This window comes from Equus caballus, chromosome 18 (genome assembly GCF_041296265.1).
Source record: "Equus caballus isolate H_3958 breed thoroughbred chromosome 18, TB-T2T, whole genome shotgun sequence".
NCBI lineage: Eukaryota > Metazoa > Chordata > Mammalia > Perissodactyla > Equidae > Equus > Equus caballus.
Window position 1 is genome coordinate 13,689,168 of NC_091701.1, and position 25,289 is coordinate 13,714,456.

The 25,289-nt window shown below is 46.7% G+C and overlaps 1 protein-coding gene across 11 annotated transcripts in view; it reads left to right on the forward strand.

Annotated features, from left to right (window-relative positions):
• LOC111772081 (coiled-coil domain-containing protein 93-like) overlaps positions 1-25,289 on the forward strand; it is a 123,631-nt gene that overhangs the window by 44,548 nt on the left and 53,794 nt on the right. For all 11 annotated transcript variants that reach the window (XR_011428173.1, XR_011428174.1, XM_070240725.1 and 8 more), the window contains one exon: positions 10,523-10,623. Coding sequence is in view for 9 of the 11 variants with exons in the window: in XM_070240725.1 (XP_070096826.1) it covers positions 10,523-10,623 (101 nt within the window). In the remaining 2 variants the exon portion in view is untranslated. The remainder of the gene's footprint in view (positions 1-10,522; positions 10,624-25,289) is intronic.

Consider the following 25,289-nt stretch of genomic DNA (forward strand, 5'->3'; position numbering starts at 1 on the left):
AATATACCTCCATAGCTGTAGTGGCTGTGATCGTTTTTAGTGGCTGTAGAGCATTCATTGTGTGGTACTAATTAACTAGCTTAGTTTGTATCTTTTTTTTTTTCTTTTGGCTATTATGTAGGACATCCTCATGGCTAAATTTTTTCTTTTATCTTTAATTATTTACTTAGGATACATTCCATGAAGTGGAAGTGGGTCAGAGGTTATGCCTAAAGCTATTAGTACCTCTTGCCAGATTACCAGGCTGAAAGGCTGTTGTGAACTTTAACTTTTGAGCTCATCACCTGGGATATTCTCTTTGTCTAGGCCTTATTTTTCTTTCTCCTGGGGATTATTCCCAGTACTTCTGCTTTTTTCTTTGAAATGTGTTGGTGTTGACTTCAAACAATAGACAGCCAGTTATTTCTCCAGCAAAAATGAGTTTATTCGGGATCAACAGAGAATTGCAGTTAGGCATCTGCCACCATGGTGAGCCACTTGCAAGGTCCAAGCAACAAGGGGAGGAGAAACTCTTCCATAGAGGGGAAGAGGATGTGGGGAGGGCTGATGTAAACAAAGAGTCCATTGGAGGAACTCAGAGTTCACAGTGTACTGGCTTTTCATTGGCTGAGTTGTGACACTCTCTCACTGGCTGTGACAGTCTCTCATTGGCTGGACAAGAAGAGGAAGTCTTTCTTCTTCCACGTGGGCTCGACGGTTGTTGTAGGGTGTGAGAGCTTCCCCTTCTGGCCTCCTGACTCCATTTTAAATGAGGTTTCTATTTATTAATTTTCACATTTTTCTCTTTTGATCAAGACCTTTCTCTGAAAGCATCGCTGATTGAGAGGTTTCCTGATTTTATCGGCCTTTATTCCTGGTGCTAAGGAATTTTCCTGGGTGTCATGTCCCACATCAGAGGGAAAGTGCACAGATTGGAAACCTATCGAGGACACATTCAAGTAACAAGGAGGAATCGGAGGCAGAATTCTCAGGGTGGTGTTTTTCTTTCTTAAGTCCATATCTTATCAAGATCATAGGCATTGGAGGTCATCTGAAGCGTTATGTCAGCATCAGAGGTTTGGCAGACAAACTCCCAGCAGGCCTCGTCTGGACATCTTGGGAAAGCTGTCTCATCAGATGTCATCTGCTTCAATTCCAGGAAATCTTTACTTTCAAGTCACCAGATGATGTGCAGGTCTGGTCAGGGTTTGGTGGTTTCTTTAGATGTGTCACGTGAATCCAAAAGTCTATTCCAAGAGTTTTGTGGAGGAAGGGTTAGTTAGCAGTACCTGATAGAGGCCTTTCCAGCGAGGTTGAAGAGAGTCCTTCTGGAGGTGTCTTTTCTAGTAGATGGAATCTCCAGGCTGCAGGGTGTGATGCTTAAGGTCTTGGTCTCGCGGGAGCACACCGTGAAAAGATTGCTCTACCAGAACGTGCTTCATTTTGTTAGCATCTATTAGACCTTTACCATGTTGCAAAGTACCTGACAGGTAAAATGTGTTGCTCAATCATCATGAAGTTCCAGAGGAGTTCCGCCGGTGGGATCTCCTTTCCAAAAGGATCTTAGCTACAGAGGAGGCATTAGCCTGTCTGCAAAGGAAGGCTTCAGTGCAGTGAGAAAACATACAGACCATGATTAAACAAATTTACATCCATGAGACAGGGGAAGTTGGATGAAATTCATTTGCCAAACCTCGACTGGTTCGTTAGACCATTTAAAATGTCTGGGAACAATACAAACAGGCTTCCCTGGATTATATTTTGGACAAGTGGAACAAATGAGGTATGCATTTCTTGTGGCCTTGTTTCTATTTCCCCACCAATATTGATTCATGAATGCTATCACTTTGTCAATAGACAAGTGGTTAAATGCATGTACACTGTTTAGGAGGGGGAATTCTGGAGTCCGTGGTAGGACTGGGTTGGTATTTAGTTTGAACCAGAGCTTTCTCTTCTCTTATCAAACCAACAACTGTTGAATTTCCACTCTTTTTCCTCTTCTGAGGCCAATTGTTAGGCTTCTCTAGCTAGTTTTGCTAAGTTAGCGTTTTGGGAAATATCACTTTGGATCATGACAAAGGCTTGGCTGCTGTTGGTTCCTTTAAGGGCAGTATTCCTTGTGGAAGTTTCAGCAAGGTGATTTTCTTTTGCTTCCAGAGAGTCAAGTTTAGAATGCCCCGGTATCTTGATAATAGCTAAAGCAGCAGGTAAAAGTATAGCATCTAATAATTTTTGAATGTAGGGGCCATTTTTAAGTAGGCAAGCCACATTTCTTTCACAACATTCCAAAATCATAAGCTTACTCTGAAAGTGTGTCTACTATTAGTATAAATGTTGGCAGTTTTGCCCGTGGCTAAAGTACAAGCCTGTGTTATAGCCTATGATTAGACCTGTTGGGCTGAAGTAGCCATAGGTAAAGGTGCTGCCTGAACAATATCAAGAGGAGTTGCAATAGCATACCCAGCACAGTGTTTGCCATTGTCGCCTTTTAAATAAGAACCAGCAGTGAACCATGAGAAGTTGATGTTACTTGGGGGAGTTTCCTGAGATCATCATGAGGGGTCAGGAGGTGATCTGGTGGTGTTAAATTGTCACGAGGGGCTTTGTTGTTACTGGAGGGGAGAAGAGTAGCAGGTTACGTTTATTACAACGTGATAGAGTTACGTGAGAAGCACTTACCAAAAGGATTTCATAGGAGATGAGGCAGCTGGCTGAAGTATGTTGAATGTGGTGAGAATTCAGGAGGGCTTCTACTGCATGAGGTACAAAGATAGTTAAAGGGGATCCCACAGTTTCCTTGGTGGCCTTGACCTAAAGGGCAGTGGCAGTTTTGGTTCTAAGACAAGGGGATATCCCCTTGCTACAAGGTCCACTTGCTGGCTATAATACCCTATGGGTCCATGGTGGTCTCTCTGTCTTCATGTGAGTACCCCAGGGGCATTCCCATTCTTTTCACATACAAAAAGGAAAAAGGGAATCTGATAGTTGGGATGTCCAAGGGCAGGTGGGTTTGTTAAACTCTCCTTTAAGGCCTTAAAGCCTATGTCATCCTAGTCTTCCCATAAAATTGGGTTGGGGTTTTTCTTTAGTAAAACATACAGAGGTTTGGCCATAAGAGAGAAATTTGGAATCCAATTTTGGCAGTAGCCAACTAACCCAAGAAAACCTCACAGTTGGTGCTTAGTGTTGGGCTTTGGAAACAGGACACTCTGAAGCCTATCTGTATCTAGGTGTAGCCCTTGTTCTGCTATCAGATGCCCTAAATATCGAACCTGGGTTTGGGCAAACTACAATTTTTCGTTAGTGACTTGTGTCCCTTAAAGGCTAAAAGCTTTAGTGATTGGATGCTGTCTTCCTGTGAGGAGGCAAGGGAAGATGAGCAAAGAAGCAGATGGCCCACATATTGCAGCAAAGTAGAACCCCTAGGGAACTTTCTATCGTCCAGATCAGCTTTCAGGATTCGTGAGAAATGGGGACTCTCAGTAAAATCCTGAGGTGTTACTGTACAGGTGAGTTGTTTTCCTTCCCAAGTAAAGGCAAAAAGGTACCAGCTAGCTTCATCAACCAGAAGACACTAAGAACACAGTGCATAAATCAGTTACATAAAGGATTTACTTCCACTGAGAATGGGTGTTAGTAGCATATGAAGGTTAGGAGCAACAGGATGTTAAGGGATAACAATGTTGTTTATTGCTTGGAAGTCCTGGACAAATTTCCATGCTTGGCCCTTGGCAGAGCCTGAGACAAAGAAGCCGGGAAAGAGGAATGTCAAGTTTGGGAAGCCATTTTATCTTTCTTTAATCGTTTATTTGCCTCATTTAATCTTAAATTTTTATTTTGCAAAGAGGCAATTTTAGACTTGTGATAACGTTTGGAAGCCTCAAAATACCATTCAAAATAGGTATTGCATTCAGTTTTGGAAATTATGGAGCTATGGTTGTCCGATTTGCTTTTAAAAAAAGTAAGTTTGGAGAGTTCAAAAGTTCCCTATAATTGCCATTGGTGTTCTAAATTACCTTTGGTTAAGTTGATCCATTTAGTTAGAGAGGTGAATGAGTGAGGACTATGTTTTTTTTGTTGTTATCATTGTTATTGTTTTTAAATATGGCGTATGAGGGCAATCTTACGTTTTGTTTTTTTTTAATTTATTTTTTTAAACTTGATTATCTTTGAATTATTATTTTTTTTGGGAGGGGAAGATTCACCCTGAGCTAACATCTGTTGCCAATATTCCTCTTTTTTTCCCTCCCCAAAGTCCCAGTATATAGTTGTATACTCTAGTTGTAAGTCTTTCTGGTTCTTCTGTGTGAGCCGCCACCACAGCATGGCAACTGACAGACAGATGGTGTGGTTCTGCAACTGGGAAGTGAACCCAGGCTGCTGAAGTGGTGAGTGCTGAACTTTAACCACTAGGTCATCAGGGCTGGCTCAGAACTATGGTTTTTAAATATAAAATCAGCCAGGGTCCCTGTGCAACACAGGGGGCCTCAAAATATGTTCAAACAGCCTAAACAGCCTGCAGGTTTAATACCAGCACAATTCTAAGAGAACAGCCTAATACGGGGTGGGGGGGTGGGGAGTGGCGGGGGTCAGCTTGAAGGCCAAAAGCACAGTTCCAGTGGAACATCCTAATCCAAAGGCTAAACAGCCCAGTTCCACTTGAACAGCCCAGTTCCAAAGGAATGGGGCCAAAGGCTGAACAGCACAGTTCCAATGAAATGATTCAGGATCAACAGAGAATTGCAAATCAGGATCCACAACCATAGTGAGCCCCTTGCAAGTTCAGAGCAACAAAGGGAGGAGGAACTCGTTCATAGAGGAGAAGAGGAAGTGGGGAGGGCTGTTGTAAACAAAGAGTCTGTTGGAGGAATTGAGACTTCACAGTGCACTGGCTTCCATGGGCCGAGTGGTGACAGTCTCTCACTGGCTGAGCTTTTGCTGGGCAAGAAGAGCTGGTCCTCTTCACTTGGGCTTTGCCATCATTGTAGGGCATGAGAGCTTCCTCTTCTGGCCTCCTGACTCCATTTTAAATGAAGTTTCTGTTTATTAATTTTCACATTACTTTCTTGTCCTCTCCATACCTCCTTTTCACAGAATAGCTAGCTGCTTTGCAGAAGGCTTCCTTCATAAGAGGTGGTATTTTTCAAAGGACGTAAGAAAATGAAATTGTTGCGACCCAGGACAAGCCTCCCCTTACCACCTTCCACTTTTGCATCATCATAATAATCGCTCATTTGTCTCAGTGTGCTGCTGTATAGCTTACTTCCTCCTTTTCTGAGCTGTCAGCCTTCCATGTTCATGAAGTCTCTGTCCTGTGCAGCGAAGTCTATTACTCTCTCTTAACCTTGAGTAGAGAGTACCTGTGAATTTTGACCCAAAACCCCAAAAGATATATTCATTTATTATTTATTGAGCATTTTATGGTAATGTTTAGAATTGTGTATGAGAATAGAGGGGACAGGAAAAAACAAGACTTTTTAGAGCTTCCAGTCTAGTTGAAAGGAAATGCATTGCTGAACTTACTGGATCATCTAAGACACCAGGTCATTTAAAATTACTACTCCAGTGTGTTCTTCCGTAGGGCATTCTGTGAGGAGGGCCTCTTCATTCAGCAGATGTCTGATAAAAATATGCAAAAAATATATGTCTTATCCTTTATTATTTGTCAGATACCGTTAAATATATTGATTGATTAACCCTCACAATAACTTTACTTATACCTGTTTTACAGATAGAAAACCAGAGGTTAAAATAACTCACCCTAAATCAGACAGGTAGTGAGTATTGGAGCAGGGACTAAAACCTTATCTGTCTGACCCCATGTATTCATTCAATAATATATATGTTTTAAGATTGGCATCTGAGCTAATATCGGTTGCCAGTCTTTTCTTCTTCTTCTTCCTCTCACCAAAGCCCCCCAGTACATAGTTGTACATTCTAGTTGTAGGTCATTCTGGCTCTGCTGTGTGTGACGCCGCCTCAGCATGGCTTGATGAGCAGTGCTAGGGCCGCGCCCAAGACCCGAACCAGCAAAACCTGGGCCACTGAAGCAGAGCACGCGAACTTAACTTTTCGGCCACGGGGCCAGGCAACCATTCAGTAATAGTAATTGAGCACTCACTGTGTGCCAGACCACATTCCAGGAGCTGGAGTAAAAGCAGGGACATTCCAGTAAGAGATTTCGGGGTTTGGGGACCACAAGGTGGCAGTAGCGCACACAAGCTTTATTTGGGCTGTGCTTTGACAGGTTTGCATGCGCAGTGAGGGAGTCTCTCACAATGTGTGGCCATCCAGAGGCTTAGGCACAGGGGCCACCATCCAGAAGGGGAAGAGAAGAAGGGGCTCCCCCAGAGGGCATCACAGAGGAAGTTTCAGTGTCTAGGTGATGTTGCCCAGCAGCACAAAGGGAAGTCTCTGGGTTAGAGGTGTTTGAAGGGCTTGGGTTCTTTATAGCCCCAGGACTTATCCTGCCTGGTTAGCACATGCTAGGTGCAGTTTCACAGGGTATGCAATGTACCCAGACTGTAAGTGGCTAAGAGTCTGCTTATTTGGGCCATGTTTAAGACAATTGGCTGTGTAAAAATTTGAGTTTGGCACTGGCAGGCTTTTGAGCCAACAGGTCTCAGACTGCTGTGAAGAAATAAACCTAGGAGCCAACATGCAGAAGCCATCTGTGGCTCATATATATAATGCAGTGGCCTGATTCTTATTTACTAAGTTATACTGTTTGGTACAGACTCAAGGAGACCCGAGGGGGGACTTGTGCTGGACCTCAGAGCAGAAGACATGCCTGCAGGGCTCATGTAAAAGAGAAGAGAAAAGAATTAAGGCTTGGGGTGTCTGGAGAAGTCTGCCTCCCCAGCTAACTTTCCTGTCTATAGACATGTTCCTCTCTTCAGAAATGATCGCCGTCCGTCCATCTCTCATCATTTCCTTCGCTCAGTCCCCAGGGGCTTTGTTCTGTTTGTTGTTGTTTTATTAATGTGAGAATGAAAAAGCAAACAAATGTATTTGTCTCAGTTATAACTTTTTCTCATGGGATCTTTCAGGACTTTGCCCTTGGTGGTGGAAACGTCTGTGGAGCCCCTTTAGGTGGAAGCCAGTTTGTTCACGGGGCTCACGGGCTGAGGCGTGTCTGTTATGGGTTTGGCCTGTTGAGCCCTGTGACAGTGAGCTGTTAAGGTCAGTGGAGGCAACCCAGGAGTGTGGCTTCCTGCCGGGTTGGGTGTGGTCTGGCCCACTGGAGCTTTGGAGTGTAGGATGCCCAGTTGGTAGTGACTGTTTCACTGCCTGCTCCTTTAGGTCATAAAGGAGTTGTGAGGGGCAGCAGTCAGGGCTTTGCCACAGACACTGCCGTGGCGCTGTGCTCTGCTACTCCCTCACCCTGGTGTTTGGATGTGATTCAGAGGAGTTGCTCTCACCGGTGAACCTGCTAAATAGAGATGTGTGACTCTCACAGTGCAAGAACCTCTGCTTTACAAAGGACTTCCCTTAATTTTTTAATCGCATGCATGTGTCCTTTAGCATCTACTGAGACAAATGATCAGAACCCACCATGACGTGTGGTCAAAGTTGGGGTATCAATCACCTTGCAGAGTCCCAGTTCTGGAGTGATCCTGCCTCTATCATTTACCACCTTTGTCCCCACGGGCAAGCTGTTTAACCTCTCTGTGCCTGTTTCATCATCTGTACAAGGAAAACAAGGATAGCTACCCTCGTAGGTGTGAGGATCAAATGAGCAGCACATAGAGAGCAGTATACACCTGGCACACACCCAGCATTCAATAAATGCTTGCCATTACTATTGCTCCCACTATCAATGGCAAAAGATAAGTTGATTTTGTTTCTTTTTTAAAAACACAATCAAGTGTAAAGCATTTTTTTAATTAATTACAGACTTTAAATTATTGATGGAATTTTGTTACCACATCAGTATTTTTGCAGGATTAAAAGAACATAAAGAATGAGAGACTGGGAGTATCCTTCAAGATCTGTTAGTCCAACCTTCATTTTACAGATGAAGAAATAGGCCCAATGAGAGGGAACTGCCTTTCCCAAGGTCATAGAGCTAGTTAGTGGCAGAGATGGGACTAGACATCAGTGTTCCTGACTCCTATTGCTACGAAGGGTGACTTGGCAGTAGTTCTTTTTACAGTTGGCCTGGAAACCTCTATAACACTTAGGTCCCTAAGCAAACCATTGTAACGATCCATGTGGCAGCCTTACCTTGTGTAGTGAGTCTTGTGAGGGGGCTCAGCGGAAATGGCTGGTGGGGGACTAGAATGCCCACCAGAGGCAAGTTAGTGTAGTGGAAAAACCTTGGGACTGGCAGCCAGGGTACCTAGGGCTACGCTTGATACTATTCTAGAGATCCTGGACAAGTTATTTAATCTCTGCTTCTTCAGTAGTGAAGTGGAGGTAACAGCATCTGCCTTGCCTGTACTTCATAGAGTAATTATAAAATGCAAAAGGTGAGGTGCTTTAAAGTATAAGGAGTGATTACATAAAGGCCAACGTTGTCATTGTTTGCCAGAATAGAAGGTCTTTGTAGCTGTTGGTGTCAGTATGCTCTCGTTTTGGAGTCAGTCTTCTTTGGAAGAATCCAGTTTCCTGTCTCAGGTCGTTGACTGTGGTAACTAAGGAAGATAGCAGTTAAGCTCAATTATATGGCACTGCTACAGTAGTCGAGCTCAGTGGAAATTAAACCATACACAGTAAGTGACATCATATGGGTTAATTATATTTTCCTTTCCCTATAAATCTGTTTTATGTTATTTATAGTTTCCTGTTCATGTAGACACTAGCAGCAAACTAGGGAATGTTTGTGGCAGCAATTATAAGAACAACCTTCAGCATCATCCCAGACTCTTTTCCATTCCTTTTCTACAAAATTGTTGAGATTCTGTAGTATGTGTTGTAGAACAAATGTTTTTCTGTATGTTTGAAACTTTTCATAATAAAAAGTAAAATAATAAAATTAACTAGAATTATCAAGGGGGGAACAATTCTAATTAGAATAAAAATGCCACTATCTGGAGAAGCCTAACAGTAACACTTGTCTTGGTGTTGTCCGGGTAAAGATTAGATGTGTTGAACTCTGGTGGTGGAGAAGAAAAGGTCCAGAAACAAATGGAATACCTTGGTTGTGTAAACAGCTGCCTATTTGTACCCAGAGCCTTGAGAAAATATTACTAAGGTATTATTTGACTGCTAGCTTGGCAGTCAACAAGGACATTTATTTGAGGTAGAATGACAAACCAGGTTATCTGGAGGTGAAGACAAACATTAATTGAGCACCTGTTACATGCCGTTTGCTTTGTTTAGAAGATAGGTAGAGAGAGAAAGAGAAAAGATATATATATAAAAGAGATGTACATGTAGATATATATATAGATATATAGTTTCAGAAGGTGTCCTACACAAAATAGATCTATATTTTCTTCTGCATTTATAACTAAATGACACTATAGTAATTTAAAAAGTCAGTGAAAATTTATAGCGCATTTTATGTTTTTGTACATTTTTTTGAGGATAAACCTCGAAACCTTTTTATAAAAAAAGATACGTATCTCTGAAGGATTTGTATCCACTCTCCTTTTCTTGTATTAGAGCCTAAGAATTGACATCTCCTTTGCCATTTCAGGACTTTTTTTTAAGGATTCTGGGTTAACATATATATGTCTGTGATTGTTGAACTGGTTTGCCACTCTGGGTGGTGGAAAGGTCTGGATAAGTAGTGTCTGGAAAATTTTATTAAGGAATAAAAAAGATTTGAATAGAGAGAGAAACCTTGTTTCTCAGTGCAACACTCAATATTATAAAGATGTTGGTTCTTCCCGAAGAAACCTATAAATTTGAGATGATACTAATCAAAACAATAGTTGTCCATAATGAACTTGACAAGCTGATACTATGATTCATTTGGAAGAGAAAATGTGTAAGAATAGTCAGGAAATTTGAAAAAGGACAGTGGAGACATGATAGAGACTCATAAAGCAAGAGCAATTGAAGAGGATAATATTGGCATATGTTAAATATGCATGCCATTTCAAATCAGGGAAGAATGACTATTAGAGTGATAATGCTGGGATTCTTAATTTTCCATTCAGGAAAAAATATCCCTACCTTTCACTGTACCACAAAAAAGAAAATCTGGATGGATGAAAGACCTAAATATAAATTACAAAAGTAAGATACCATAATTTTTTTCACAATCCCTAGGATAGGAAGTAAGATATAAAATGATTAATAACTTTGACTACATAAAATATGAAAATGTCATAGGACCAAAAAAACCTGCCAAGTTGAAACAAAGTTGGCACACAGTAGATTGGGTGGAAATACTTCTACCTGTACGGAAGTCAAAGGAGCAGACTCCTTGAAGGTAGTGACCCTGAGTGTGCCCTGTGGACCCGCAGGAGAGCTGCGCACTCGCAGTGATGGGGAAGGACTCGCTCCCTGCCTGACTGGACGCATCTGGCAGCCAGCTCAGGAGGGGAGCCTTCTCACAGGCAGTAACTCCCCTGTCTCCTCCACTTCTTAGGATGTTTACAAGCCCCGTCGGAAATACAAACGCCAGCAGGGAGCAGAGGAGCTGCTTGATGAAGAATCTCGAATCCATGCTACACTTTTGGAATATGGCAGGTAATGAATGGGACCCTGTCTAAAGTGTCTGTTTTTTAGAACCATTGGAAAGAAAAGCTAATTTGAATTGCTTCATTGTGATTAACTTGGTTGACTTTTACCTGATTGAGTTTGCTGTTTTTGGCCCTAGATTTCCAGCGTCAGGGGCTTTTCTCTCTCAAGTTGTTACCCAAGTTTCCTGATGGTGCTAGAGACCTGACCTTTGAAATTCCTCTCTGGAATTGCGGGCGTAACAGGGAGCCCTGGCTCTGCCTTCCTTGGGGGTTGGGGTGTTCGGGGCATTTGCAGCAGCGGGGGAGGGTCTGCACTTCGTGCCCCCGCCATTTGTTGAAATCTTTAGATAAACTAAAGAATTGAAAGCAGTTATAGCAGTTTTACTTGTTTAAGTGTTAGAATAAGAGTTTTGGTTTCCTGTGAAGAATTGTCCTAACCAGAAGAAAGAATTTAGAAGTGGTTTGTTACTTCTTAAAAAAGTCTCTAATTTTTAAAAAAGTAAGTCTTAGATGCTCAGTTTTTCTGTAAAACACACACACGGAAGTGCTTCTCCTCACTGAATTTTTGGTTGACCCTGGGTGTTGACCTTCATTCATGTCCTGCGTTTTCTACTTAGGGTGACTGACTCCTTGATGTGAGTGTGCCTCCTTGTGCTTCTTCCTTTATGCTGGAAGTGGTTGCTGTGCGCTGCCTCCTAACCCAACCCTCCTTGGGTGGCTGGAACTAACAGCACTACCACCTAGTGTCTCCCTCATTGAGCACCCGATGGCTTACCCCCTGGGGTAATAGAACCAGTGGAAATTAGGCTTAATTGGCTTAATTATTCCATCTTTCAAATGGAATTGCAATCACCACTTTGTTTTTGTTTTTGAGGGAGTAGTGTGGGGTCAAGTCCTTCCTTCCCAAGGATGAAAACTAGTCTGTTTTCTAACTAGTTGTTAGTTCTGTCCCTAAGCCACCTGGTGTGTTGGCTGCCCCCACAGCTGACAAGTTGCTGCTGTGAATTGAACTCCTCTTCTGAGTCAGGCAGTACCAGAGCAGCTACGTAATTTATGGGACCCAATATAAATGAAAATGCAGGGCCCCTTGTTAAGAATTATTAATAATGATTAATTGTCAAGAATTTCAATACAGCAACAACAACCAAGTGTGGGGCCCTTCTGCCTGTGGGGGCCCTGTGCAGCTAGACGGTTGCACGCCATGGGCACCGTGATGGGGTCTTTCTAGCCAAGCCCAAGCTGCAAGTGAGTAGATGAGGCTGCACTGCTCTGGGTGACCCAGAGCTGGAGAGACAACCTCTGTGAATGTCACGTGTTCCAGAGCCAGAGGACTTAGGGGAATGTTGTGCTGTTTGTTAGTTTGTATTGTTCATACCTCCATTTTTTCCAATATCGTGGATCCTGCGATGTTCCTGGGAGTGAAAAGGAGTCAGAGAGTTGGTAAATGACCCACCTCACGGAGACCATGCTGACGCTATTTCGATACTTTGTTTTGAAATCCTCAGTTTCAAACTGGATCTTTTGCGTGCATGGTAGATGGTAGCTGTTATCACCTTGGGAGGGCTGGGTAAATTCGAGACATCCTCTGCATCCTCAGGAGTGGTTGGTGCAGTTTGAGGCCAGAGTCAGGCTGGGCTTTCTTTACGGAAGGGAGCAGGGCACAGCTTCTGTTTGTGACTCCTCTCACATTGGGAGGGTGAGAAAGGGGCACAGTGTCGCAGTACCAATCTTAGTTCCTGTTGGTGGGTCATGCTGAGTTCTCCTGATTTCTCAGAAGAGGGTAAGTGTGTGATGAGGATTTTTTGTTTTTGTTTTTTTGGGAGAGGGATTATTTTGCTTTCTGTGGAGCTTTCTGGCAAGGAGAAAGTGGGTTTGTGAGAGGTGGGCAAGTGGATACTTAGGACATTTTGATAGTTTTTTTAGCTCATTCTCCTTTGTGAGAATGATAAAGACAGCATTCAGAAGGGTTAAAAAATAATTTGCCCAAGGTCAACTACTAACGGTTAAGAACTATGAAGAGCCTCAGACTGTGACTTGAACTCAGGTTTGTTGGGCTCTAAAAGCGTGTCATTATCGTTATCTACAAATATTGTTTGAGCCTCCAGTGAGAGTCTGGCTCTTGGTTTTAGAAAGACAGGTGTAGTCTTAGTTATTTGGTCTGAGACCGAATAAGAAAGGAGTGGTTGTTAAAACTGACAGAGTATATTGGATAAAGTTAAAGTGCCAACAAGTGTTTTGTTTTCCTTCTTTGGCAAGTCCCCTCCCCTCCTTTCTGGCTCTCCGACTCTTTCCTCAGGGTTCTGTTCAGAACTCTCCACTGCATGGAGACCTTTGCCCTTAAATGAGGATTACATAACAATATATATGTGAATAACTTTGAACAGTTTGTCTTATGTAGAAAATGGTAAATGTCAACTCTTAGGTGCTATCTGTCATCACCATTATCACCATCATCATTAGCAGCAGCAGTTTTCCGTTCTCAAATGCCCTTAAATGGGACCTTTAGATTCAAATGAGGATGCTATCCTGAGCCTCTCCATTCAGTTCTCCTTGTCCCTAAATACTCAGTACCTCTAGCACTAACGCTCCCTCCAGCCCCGTTATTCTTACTCTTAGTCCCTCTGCCTTCCCTTCCCCAGTCAAGCAAGGCTGGCCCCCTGCTGGCTCTGGGACTCACTCTGCTGTATCCTGCCTCTCCCTTTATGTTGTGGCATCCCTTACTTGCTCATCCCCACCTAGGAATCCAGATCCCCCATCTGTTGTCAGGACTTCTGTTTTCCTCTTCATCTCACCTCTTGATCAGAGGGAAAGTGTTTTGACTCCGAGAGGAAGAAAGTCTGAAAATAGAGTTTCCTCTTTGGGCTGAAGATCACTCGTCAGCCTAGGCCCACAGTGCATCTGGCTTTGAGGTCAGCATTGCAGCTTATTCCTCCTTTTAGACTTCCAGTGGCTTAAATAAGGCTGAGCTTTAAGCCTGGTCAGCCCTGCTGAAGGCCTTAAGGACCGTGTGTCCATTACAAACATGTTTGAGTATGTTTATTCAAATGTTACGCTGTTGGAAAAACAAAACTCATGGTTTTGATTTTAGACTTAAAATTGAAACTCTGTAATATTTCAGTTTTATTATGGATCCAATCAACTTTTAGGAGCCAATTTAAACACCTAACCATGCTCTACAAACTGCCGCTGTGGGGAAATGCATTTTATGTGCAGTGTGTTTGACTTGCAAGTGGAATTTTGAAGCACAGCCACTAGAGGCTGGAGTTAGCCTTCTCTACGCTATTTGACGCTTAATTTCGAGTTGCCTTGAATTCATTCTGTACTTAGTAAATGAAATAGGATGTGCCTCTCCCGGGCTGTTTGTGTCCTCTCTGATGTTGAGGCCTATGACCTGCTCATAGAAGGTAGTTAATAAATGCTTGTTGGATGAACGAAGAATAAGGCCCACAGTCCTTAATATTTAGGGCTTTTTTAATGTCCCTATGTTGTTCTGGGTTGCAGATCATTTGATATTTGTCTTAATTTGTCCTGGGGCAATTGCTCTTGATGTTTAGTTTGTGTCTTAGAATTGTGAGTTCCCACATGGTAGCCACTAGCCACACACAATGGAATATTATTCATCCTTGAACAAAGAAAGAAATCGTGCCATTCTAACAGCTTGGGTGAGTCTGGAAGACGTTATGCTAAGTGAAGGGAGGCAGACATAGAAGGAGAAATACTACGTAATACCACTTACTGGAGGCATCTAAAACAGTCAGACTTACAGAAGAAGAGAGTAGAGTGGTGGTTGCCAGGGGCTGGGGCAAGGGGAAATGGAGAGGTATCAGTCAAAGGGTACAGTGTCAGTTACTCAAGGTGAGCATGTCCTGGAGAGCTACTGTGCCTCTGGGTACTAGTGCTGGGTGTTGTATTTAAAACTTTGCTCAGAGGGTAAACCTTATGTTAGATATTCTTATCACACACACACACAATAATAAATAAAAAGGGTGGAGGAAACTTCTGGAGGTGATGGATACGTTCATGGCATAGATGGTGGTGATGCTTTCACAGATGAATACTCATCTCCAAAGTCATCATATTGTGTGTGTTAAATATGCAGAGCTTTTGCATGTCGATTATACCTCAAGAACATGGTTTAAAAAAAGTAAGAGTGGGTAAAGAGGAAACTGACTTAGTTTAGAAAGCTGCTGCAGGCCTCGTGGACAAGGTGACTGGGACGCTTTTACACTACCTGCTGAGTGAGCAAAGCTGGCATAGGATGATATAAACCGTCATTTTGACCATATAACAAAATGGATAGAATGCAAAGTCCGGAAGGAAACATGCAAAAATATTACAGTGATTACTTCCAGGCAGTGGGATTATAGAAGATTTTTACTTATTTTTCTTAAACTTTCCTGTATTTTTTTCACACGAGACAAACAATAGAGGTGATTTCAGAATCTGAACTTGTGCCAGTCTCAGTGATTAGTTGCAGACGACAGAATCCATTCTTTCTGGTTCGAGCAGAGGGGAATCTGTTCATAGGTGCTAGGACTGAGATGCCAGGACCACCAGGGGACCAAGCTTGGATGCCCCATGGCCACGGACAACACTAACAGTCACCTGGACAATCAGTAAGCCCGCCCTCGACTGTTGCCGTGGAAACCCCACTGCCTGTGATGCTCAGGCCCAGACACTGGAGCATGCTGCTGTGGGAGAACCGGACCCTCTGTCCCCTGCCAGCCAGGAGCCCCATCCTCCACCACCTTGGGGGGCTCACTTCCACCTTTTGTTTTTTTTTTTTAAAGATTTTATTATTTCCTTTTTCTCCCCAAAGCCCCCCGGTACATAGTTGTATATTCTTCGTTGTGGGTTCTTCTAGTTGTGGCATGTGGGACGCTGCCTCAGCGTGGTCTGATGAGCAGTGCCATGTCCGCGCCCAGGATTCGAACCAACGAAACACTGGGCTCCCTGCAGCGGAGCACGCGAACTTAACCACTCGGCCACGGGGCCAGCCCCTAACTTCCACCTTTTAAATCTCGGGCAGGCATCTGTCCAGAGGAGCTGAGGCCACTGGCAGAACCCTGGCTGCAAGGGAGTCAGGGAGATGCAGGTTTCAGTTTTTTCCAGAGACTCCCATGCAGCAAAGCACAGAAGGAGGGGCTCGGCACACATGTTGAGTGAATCAGCCTGCAGGGTCCACCAGAGAAGTGAAATAAGAGTGAACAACATGATCAGTTGTACCTTCACCCTCCGAAGGCCCCTTGAAGGCTCAGTTATCTATTGTGCTATAATAGGGGACAGCAGGAAGCTCCCTCTTTGTCCCAGGAGCACTGGCTCTCAGAGCCCCTAGCCTCCACAGTGCACACTGGCCTGACTTCCCGCTGTTACTATCATCCTTGATCCACAGACTAGCAAACCGAGGCTCCTACAGGTTGGGTGACTCATGCTGCTTGGGGCTGGGACCAGGAAGGACTGACTCAGGGCTCGTGCTTGTTCCCTGTCATATTCTGGCTTCTCAGACACGGGACATCAGAGTGATGGGGCTGCTGGTTTGCCGCATTGCTGCACCTCAGCCATTTGTCAAGGAGCCTCTGTACTGTCTTGGAATGTGGGGACCCTACAGTGAACCTAACAAATCCCCTGTCGTCACGGGGGCTTCCTCCTAACAAGAAAGGCAGAGACGGTAAACAGACGTGAGACGGCTCCAGGGACCCTGAGTGAAGGCTGCCAAGCGGGGGGATAGCGGAGAGGCTCTGAGGAGGGGTCTCTCTCCTGCTGGGTGACAAATGACCCCGACACTGAGCAGCTACTGCAGTAAGTGTTTATTTTCTGGTCTCTGTGGGTCAGGAGCCCAGGGGCAGCCTGGCTGGGCAGCTCTGACTCAGGGCTCTCGTGGGGTCAGTGAGGATGTCAGCTGTGGCCGCCTCGTCCCAGGGCTGGAGATCTACCTGTAATCTCCCGTGTGTGGCTGGCGGCAGGAGGCGTCAAGTCCTCACCATGTGGGCCCCTCCACAGGGCCGCTCACAGGTAGGGGATCTGGCTTCCCTCAGGAGAGATGGAGATGGAGATGAAGGTTGAGGTATGCACATGCACACGCACACACTCACACATATGCACACACACCCTGCCCTGCCTGCTTTCCTCCCGCACAGCTGTGATGAAATGGAGAACAAAGCGAGGACAAACACCCTCTCCCGTTGTTCCCAGACCACCCTTCCTCCCCGTCCACAGCTTGCTTTCCTTCAGGCTACCTGAGAATGGCCTTGGAGAGTCATCCCGCCGACAGAGAGCTGTCTGCTCCTTGTCCCTGTCCCCTGGAGCAAGGAGACAGCACAAGTTTCTGCTGGCCATTCCAGTCTTCCATCACCTGCCAGCACAGGGGGCTTTGTGGTGGGCACCAATGCCCACTTGGAATTGCTGGACAGGGCGTCCAATGTCCTTCTAGAACAAGGGGTTTCCATTCAGGCAGCTGGAGCACACATCGCTGGGAACTCCCTGCTTTGGATCTTATTTGCTGTTGGCGAGTTCTCAGGGTGGGGGTGGGGGGTTGGGCGCTGGCAGGGGAGGCTGGGGTGTCCACCTGTGACAAGGGGCCTGGATGTGGGAGGAGCACAGTGGGGGCTCTCTTCTCCTTTTTAAAATAGTAATCCATCACTTCGTTGGACAATTGCTCATTTTTTTTCCTTTTCAAAATTATGATATAGACACACAGAAGACACACAGTGTATATGCATACATATGTGTATGTGTGTGTGTACAGTTTAAAGATTCATGTCGTGGAGATGTCTGTATTCACCACCTGTGTCAGTAGATGGGATATTGCTAGCAGCCCAGAAGCACTTGTATCCCTCCTGACAACAGCCCCTCTCCCTGGGGTGACTGTCAGTGCCCTGACTTTGTGACAGTCGTGTCCCTCCTCAGCCTCATAGTCTCACTCCCCAGGGGCACGTTCAGCTGAGGCGTTGCATTTTCCCCATTTTTCTCCTTTACGTAAAGTGCAATGTGCACCCTGTTTGCGGCCTGGCTGCCTGGGTGACTCACTCGTCTGCTGGGGGTGGCCAGGGTACCTGCATTCTGGTGGCTGTTTTGTGTCCCTTGTGTGGATGGGCCATATTCAGCCATTGTCCCATTGAGACATGCAGGCCCATTCCAGCTTGGGGCTTCGAGAGCACACCACCCTAGGCCATGTCCCACGCTTCACTGGCATTTATACCTGGGAGCAGAACTTCTGGGTCCAAAGGTGCTCTGACCTTCCTGGGCAGTGCCACTGTCTTTTCTAAACCAGAGCAGGTGTGCGCAGGTCCTGTGCGGAGTTCAGGGAGGTGCAGCGTCCTCCAGGAGGATCAGCTGCAGAACAGCCTGGGTGGAGAGGAGAGCAGCCGGCTGCTCAGAGAGGGATGGATGGGGGAGGCCTGGCCCAGGGTGTGGAGGGCGGTCAGCGATGCCGCTGCATAGAGCCGCGGCTGCTGAGAGGGGCAATGGCAGGCATTAAGTACATGGAGCTTTCCAGGCAGGAGCAGGGGTGGGCAGGGGCTTTGAGGCTGGGGGCATCTGTCAGCTTGGCAGCCACAACAGAGTGCCCTAGACGGCTGCATGAACAACAGAAGTTCATTTTCCTACAGTTCTGGAGGCTGCAGGCCCCAGATCAGCATCTGGCAGGGCGGGTTCCTGGGGGGACCCGTCCTCCTGGCTGGCGCCTTCTCCCCAGGGCTTCACGTGGTGGAGAGATCATGCTCTCGTCCCTTCTTCTTGTCAGGACACTGGTCCTACCAAGCTAGGGCCCCACCCTCATGGCCTCATTTAGCCCCTAGCATCTCCTCACATGCCCTGTCTCCAGCTACAGCCACCCTGGGGGTTAGGGTTTCAACATAAGAATTTGGGGAGGACACAAACATTCACCCAGTAATGGGGGCTTCGGGGCCTTTGAGGAACTGGAGCCTGCCTGGAGCAAGGGGGGAGGGGTGTTGTGGTTATCTGTCCTTGTATAACAAACCACCCCCAATGTTAGTGCTTTAAAATGAGAATCATCATTTGTTCACTCACGGTTTCAGTTTGGGCTGGGCCCAGGGGGACAGCTCCTCTCCGCCCTCTGTGACATCAGCTGAGGCCTTGCTCACAATGCTGGCAAGTTGGTGCTGGCTGACAAGCTGGGAGCTCAGCGGGGCTGATGGCCAGGGGCCTTGGTCCTCTGCCATGTGGCCACGTGGGCTTCTTCACAGCGTCATGGCTGATTCCTAAGAGAGAGAAAGTGCCACTTGCCAATCTTTTTCAAGGTTAGGCCTGAACCTGGCAGGAGTGTCATTCCTTCCATCGTAGAAATCACAGAGTCCAGGTACAGCTACTGGCCATTCCTACCACAGACCTTGCCTTTTTGGGAAGAGAATAAAAATTATACACATTTAAGGCGTACAACATGTTTTGGTACTCCGATACATAGTGAAATGGTTGCTACAGTAACGCTAATTAACATGTACATCTCCTCACATAATTGTCTTTTTTTTTCTTGGTGCAAACACCTGAAATCCATTCTCAGCAAATTTCCAGTGCATGAGACAGCAGTGTTATTACTGCTGCACGTTAGCTCTCTAGACTGACTCATCCTCCTAACTGCAGCATGTGCCCTTTGACCCCTGCTCCCATTTCCCCCAAGCCTGCCCCTGCTGACCACACAGGCCTCGTCTTCTCTCGGCCGTGTGCGGTGGGAAACATGCCACCTTTTATGTTGGCCTCACATCCTGGGCTAAAGATCTTCATGTCCTTGAAGTGCATATTGCCTAGCTCTTTCTCCAAGCCTGCACCACCCCAAATAATTAAGACACGGTGGAGTACCCCAAAGCTGGGACAGTCAGGGCCAGCTGTCTCAATTGCTGCACATTGCTCTGTGGCCAGTGCACAGGACTCTCCATGGCCAGACTTGCAGTTCAGTGTGTGCTTTTTTTCTGGCGTGGGGTCCATGGCTTTGATCACCTGCTCTGATGGGGCTCTCACCCAGAGAAGGGGTGCCGTGATCGTGACCACAGATCTGATCGGACCAGCTCTGCAGTGTGGCTGTGAGAGGAGGATGGTCTCTCCAGCCTCTCTGAGCCGACCTCACAGAAGCCATGGTGCATCACGTGCCTGCTCCCCACCTGCCACTTAGCAGGAGTCCAGGAGTGCAGGTATCCAAATTCACTCACTTTTGTGTTTTTGTTCAGTTTTTTCTTGTGGAAAACCAGAGCTACACAAAAGTAGGAAAAACAGTATAATGACTAGTCCCCCCATTTGCCCAGTTTCAGCAATTATCAGCTCCTGGCTAATCTCGTATCGTCTATCCTCCCTCCTTCTTCCCCCTTTCAGATTATTGTTCTCAATGTTTTTATAGACTAGAACACACACTGCACAGTGCTTCTGTCCTCAGTGTGTGCATAGTGGGTTTGCACACTGTGAGCTCACCTGGTTAGAATCCTAGTACCCACTTCTGATGTGTGGATAGGGGGGCAAAGTGTTCCCACACCACCAGCAATTCCCTGACATCTGACAATTCCCTGACAGTTCAACTCAATTGGGACCCTCTCCACTGGAGTCAGCCTACTTACGTGGACCAGAGACCTTTATTTCTGCATGAGGTGTCAAGTTACGGTCCCCTGTGGTTTCCTTTCAGCCTGAAGGACTCCCCTTGCTGGAGGCAGGTCTGGCTTACAGCACTCTCTCAGCCGTGGATTCTATGGGAATGTCTTAATTCCTCCCTCATGTTTTAAGGACAGTTCTGCCAGATATAGGATTCTTGGTTGGATTCTTTTTTCCTTCTGCACTTTGAGTACATCAGCCCATGCCCTCTGGCCTCCAAGGTTTCTGGTGAGAAATCAGCTCCTGATCTAACTGGGGAAAATAGGAGGAAAGCTCTCTTCCTCTCAGCTCTGTGAACGTTAATGTTGTCCCTTCGCATGTCTTATGCAACAGAACATTTTCCTATAGTATTATACTATCAGTTAAGTTGTAGGATCATTTTCAGATTAATCAGAATTTAAGGAAAAGGAATTGAATATTTGAAGTCTAGTCGTTATGAGGTCTTTAAAAGCCAAATATGATTACATATTTTTAAATTAGAAGTGAAAAGGCCATTGAAGCATCCTACAGATTTTAATTGCTAATAAAGTAAACACCACTCTCTAATATCCCACACAAGTAAAAAACTCTTTGGGGTCCTTTTTCTTAAGAGTAAAGGGGTCTTGAGACCAAAAAGTGAGCCAACCACTGGAGTCTATCCCCAGCCATGCCTGGTGCCTTTCTTGCTCTGACCTCATAAGGAGCCACTATGATGGAATTGATGAAAACCTATATCAGCCTCTGGGTGGGGTTAGGTTTTCGGTCTTTTGCCCAGGCAGCTGTTTTGGTGACCTGTTGGTAGACCGCACCCAGCTTGTTTTCTCCGATTTTTCCCCCATTTTGTTTATTTTTTCATCTACTGTTTTTTCTTCTTTCATTTTTATTTTCTTTTTGATTTTTCTTTGTTCTCCTTTCTCATTTTTTTATTCTTGTTGTCTTTTTCTCATTTTTCTTTTCCTTTCTCTCAGTTTTTACTTTTTCTCTATTTTTCTTTGTTTCTTTTTTCATTTTTATTTATTATTTTCTTTTTTATTTTTCTTGGTTCTCCTTTCTCACTTTTTTCTATTCTCATTTTTATTTTTCTGATTTTTTATTGTTTTATTTTTCTCTGTTCTTTTCTTTTTTTAATTTTTATTTTCTTTTTATTTTTCTCATTTTTTATTCTTTTTGTCTTTCTAATTTTTCTTTTTACTTTTCCCTTTTTTCTTCTTCTCCATTTTTCTTCCTTCTTTGCTCATTTTAATTTTTTTGTTTTTGTTGTTTCTCCCATTTTATTTAAATTTTTTAGTTAGTACTTTTAGTATTAGTGCAGTTAGTATAGTTCGTATTGTTAGTGTAGATAGCATAGTTAACATATTTCTTATAGTTTGTATTATTTGTTACTATAGTTAGTTAGTATAGCTGCCCTTCTTAGAATCATTAGTGTTAGTTACTTTTGTTTATTAGCCTAATTAGTAAGTAGGGAGTAGTGTTAGTTAGCGTTAGTTTCAGGTCACCATGTCTCTGGGCTTGGCGGCCGCCTCTGGCAACAGTAAGACCCATGTAGCCAGTTACAAGCTGCTAAAGACCATCGGGCAGAGCAGCTACTGCAAGGTGAAGCTGGCCCGGCACCTGCCCACCGGGACCGAGGTGGCGGTTAAGATGGTGGAGAGGAGTGGGAAGAGCGCCTCCAGAGCAAAGGCGCTGCACTGCGAGGTCCAGAGCCTGAAGACCGTGCGCCACCCGAACGTGCTCAAGCTGCTGGAGGTCGTGGCCACAGAGGAGACGTCCTTCATCGTCAGCGAGCTCGTGAGCGGAGGAGACCTGCTGGACCACATCCGGAAGAGCGGCCCCATGGCAGAGGACGAGGCCAGAGGGAAGTTTCGGCAGCTCGCCTCGGCCCTGGAGTACTGCCACCGGAAGGGCGTGGTGCACCGGGACCTGCGGCTGGAGCACGTCCTTCTGGACGGCGAGGGCAACGCGAAGCTGTCGGGCTTCGGCAGCAGCGCCGTGTTCCTGGGCCAGGAGCTGAGCACCCAGTGCGGGAGCCCCTGGTACGCGGCCCCGGAGACCTTGCAGGGCCGAGCCTACGCCGGGCCCCCGGCGGACGTGTGGAGCCTGGGCGTGGTGCTGTTCTTCCTGCTCACCGGGGCCCCGCCGTTCTGGGGGTGTGACCTGGCGACGGTGCGCAGGCGGGTGCTGAGTGGGAGGTTCCCGCTGCCGATGTTCCTGTCCTGGGAGTGCAGGAACCTCCTTGGCAAAATGCTCACCCTCAACCCACAAAAAAGAATAACTGCCAAGCAAATACTGAAGGACCGCTGGGTGAACATGGGGCAAGAGAAACTGCGGCCCTACAAGGAGCTGCCCTTTGACACCAGGGATCCCTGGGTAATGAGTGTAATGCTGAGCATGGGGTTTCAGCAGGACAGGATAGAAGACTCTTTAAAAAACAAGCGATATGACTCCCTCATGGCCACGTACTTAATGCTTAGTGACAAGAAACCACGGGTGGTGGGCCACAGCATCCTCGTAAGACCTTATGTGCCTCCCATGGACCCCAGCAGCCGCAGCTTCTCCCTCACCTACTCGGTGCAGCTGAAGGCGTCTGCGTGCGCAGGGAGACGCCATCGCATCAAACCTGGCTTTCCCGCCTGGCTCTGCAGGGCTGCAAACCAGCATCAGCTGCCTAAGGGGAACGCGGAGTCAGAGCTGAAGGCCACAGAACCTGCCAGGGTCCTACCCGGCCTGGAGTCCAGGACCGCCACCCCCAGCCCAACCCCCCTGCATGGGCTTGGGGCCTTCCCCTCCACCCACAGCACCAGCAACATTCCAGGGGGCCCAGAGGTCACCTGCCGTGGCAACCTCCTCCATGCTGGGCAGCGTGAGGGGGCAAGGCCAATCTCTCCCTCTGGCCCCACCCAGGGCCGGTGGCGGGCTGCTGGGAGCTTCTTAAAGTTACTGAGAGAGTGGTGTTGTTGCCTGAACCCCAAAAAGATACTTTGAAGTAAAAAGTACCCTTGTAAAAGATATTTGTTCTTCATTTGTTTAAGCTTAGTGTCTGCAAAATATCTTGTAGGGCCGGTTTAAAATAGAATGTATTAATGGAAATCTGGAGGTTCGGGAAGGCCAACAGATGAGGAGATGATGCCATTGACAAGATAGTTTGTTGCTCATAGTTCCCAAAGGGGCCACACCACAGCACACAGGGCCCCACGGGGAAGCTCCAGGGTGGTCAGGAGGCAGAGGGAGCGGGGGACACTGTGGGCAGGAGGAGCCTTTCCTGTGGTTTCTGGAGGAAGGAACAGCGAGGCAGGGTGAGCAGGCTCAGGACTGGCTGGTCTAAATAACTTCACAGGCTTTGGGGCACGAGGCTGTCCCAGTTGTCTGATACCCACCCTGGGGGACAAGGGCAGGGGGTAGCAGCCTCGACTACACATGTCCAATAGAGGAGGTAGTTGGGGTGTGGATGGACACTGGATTGGTTGGTTTGTATTTGAAAAATGGGCCCAAGGAGGAGGGTTCTCCCTGGGGGTGGCGGGTCGGCATGACGAGGGAGGCAGGAGGCCGAATTGATCGGATTCAGAACAAGGCGTGTCCGCATGTGCACGCAGGACAGATGTTAAAGCATCAGGTTACAGAAGCTAGAAACATGGTTCCGACAAGGGCTCTGCTCAGATGTCACCTGAGGAGCCTTCCCTGCCTGCTCCGTCTACAGCGACAGTGTCCCCACCCCAGTCTCCCTGCCATCACCCACCCCATTCCCCTCACAGCGTTCAGGGCCCGGCCCCTTGCTCAGCACCCCACCATGACTCTCCACCCAGAGGAAGGTCCTCACAGGACCTCCCATGCCCTACACCATCTGGGCCTCTCCCTCTCTCGTCCCCCCTCCCCTGGTCCCCCGGCCCTGCTTTTCCTCTGTGGCACTTCTGCCAACTAACCTGCTGTGCTCTGCTCAATGTTTGTCCCCCTCTGTGATGGCTCCACGGGCGCAGCAGAGTTTGTTTTCTCATCTCCTTCACTGCCGTCTGTCCGTGCCTCCAGCCTGAGTCAGGGCTGGCCACAGAGCAGGGCTCCATGAACAGCGAATGAACAGATAACGCTTAGCACTCCCAGAAGCGTGCTCCTTTGTAATCTGCAGCGTTCACTCACTAGCGCAAGTCAGTGAGGCCCTAATGCTGCTGGGCCAGCTCCGGACACCGGGCAGCAGTGGGAGAAGCAGGCTGAGGTCTCCAGTCTCATACAGCTGCCAGCCTAGTAGGGGCTGAGAAAAAGTAAGTAAAATATACACAAAGCCAGGCGGGAGTATGTACCATGGTGAAAAAGTGAGGAAGGACTTGAGCAAATTCCTCAAGATCTTTAGGGAGTAAGCAATGCAGAGGGTAGAGTGTTCTAGGCTACAAGACCAGCAAGTGCAAAGGCCCTGAGGCCACAGTGGGCTACAACTTAGAGAGTCTTAGTTATTAGTGTGGAGTGTTAGTTTTGTCTCGAATCTGAATTTCGCTTTTGTTTATAATCCTTGCTCTCACCTTTCTAGCTAGTTAACCTGAGTTCAGCAAATTCTATTCTATTCTATGATTTAATGTAGAACCGGGTGAATTTGGGTGAAGTCAGTATGTGTTCATTGAATGGCCTCCCTGGGCCCAGCTGTATTAGGCATCAGGAGGCTGTGAAATCAACACAGTGGTCTCCCTCTTAACGACCCCACTGGATGAATATCCTCGCTGTCCTCCAGCCCCTCCACTGCCCCATCTCATCTGGGTCTCGAGCTCCGACCCTGACCCTCTGTTGCACCTTCACCCCCACTTCCACTTCCCCCTAGACTTGTCTCTCTGAGTGTCCTTGAGCTTCTTGAAGTCAGCTTGACCTAAACGGAGTTCAGCCCTTGGCCCATGTCTGCATCCTCTCCATGAAGTCCCTCTGGGTGAGGGAGCCCCCCCCAGCGGACTCCTCCACCCCCAGGCAGGACTCCTCCCCACCCTGCCTTGCCGATGTGCCAACCCCCTGGATCCACTGCCTCGGGAATCCTGTGATCTTCTCCCTCCTGTCTTCAGCCTTGGGCTGCACACTGACCTCCCCCTCTCCACAAACCGCCAAATGGCTGCTACACTTACAGATGGGGACGCA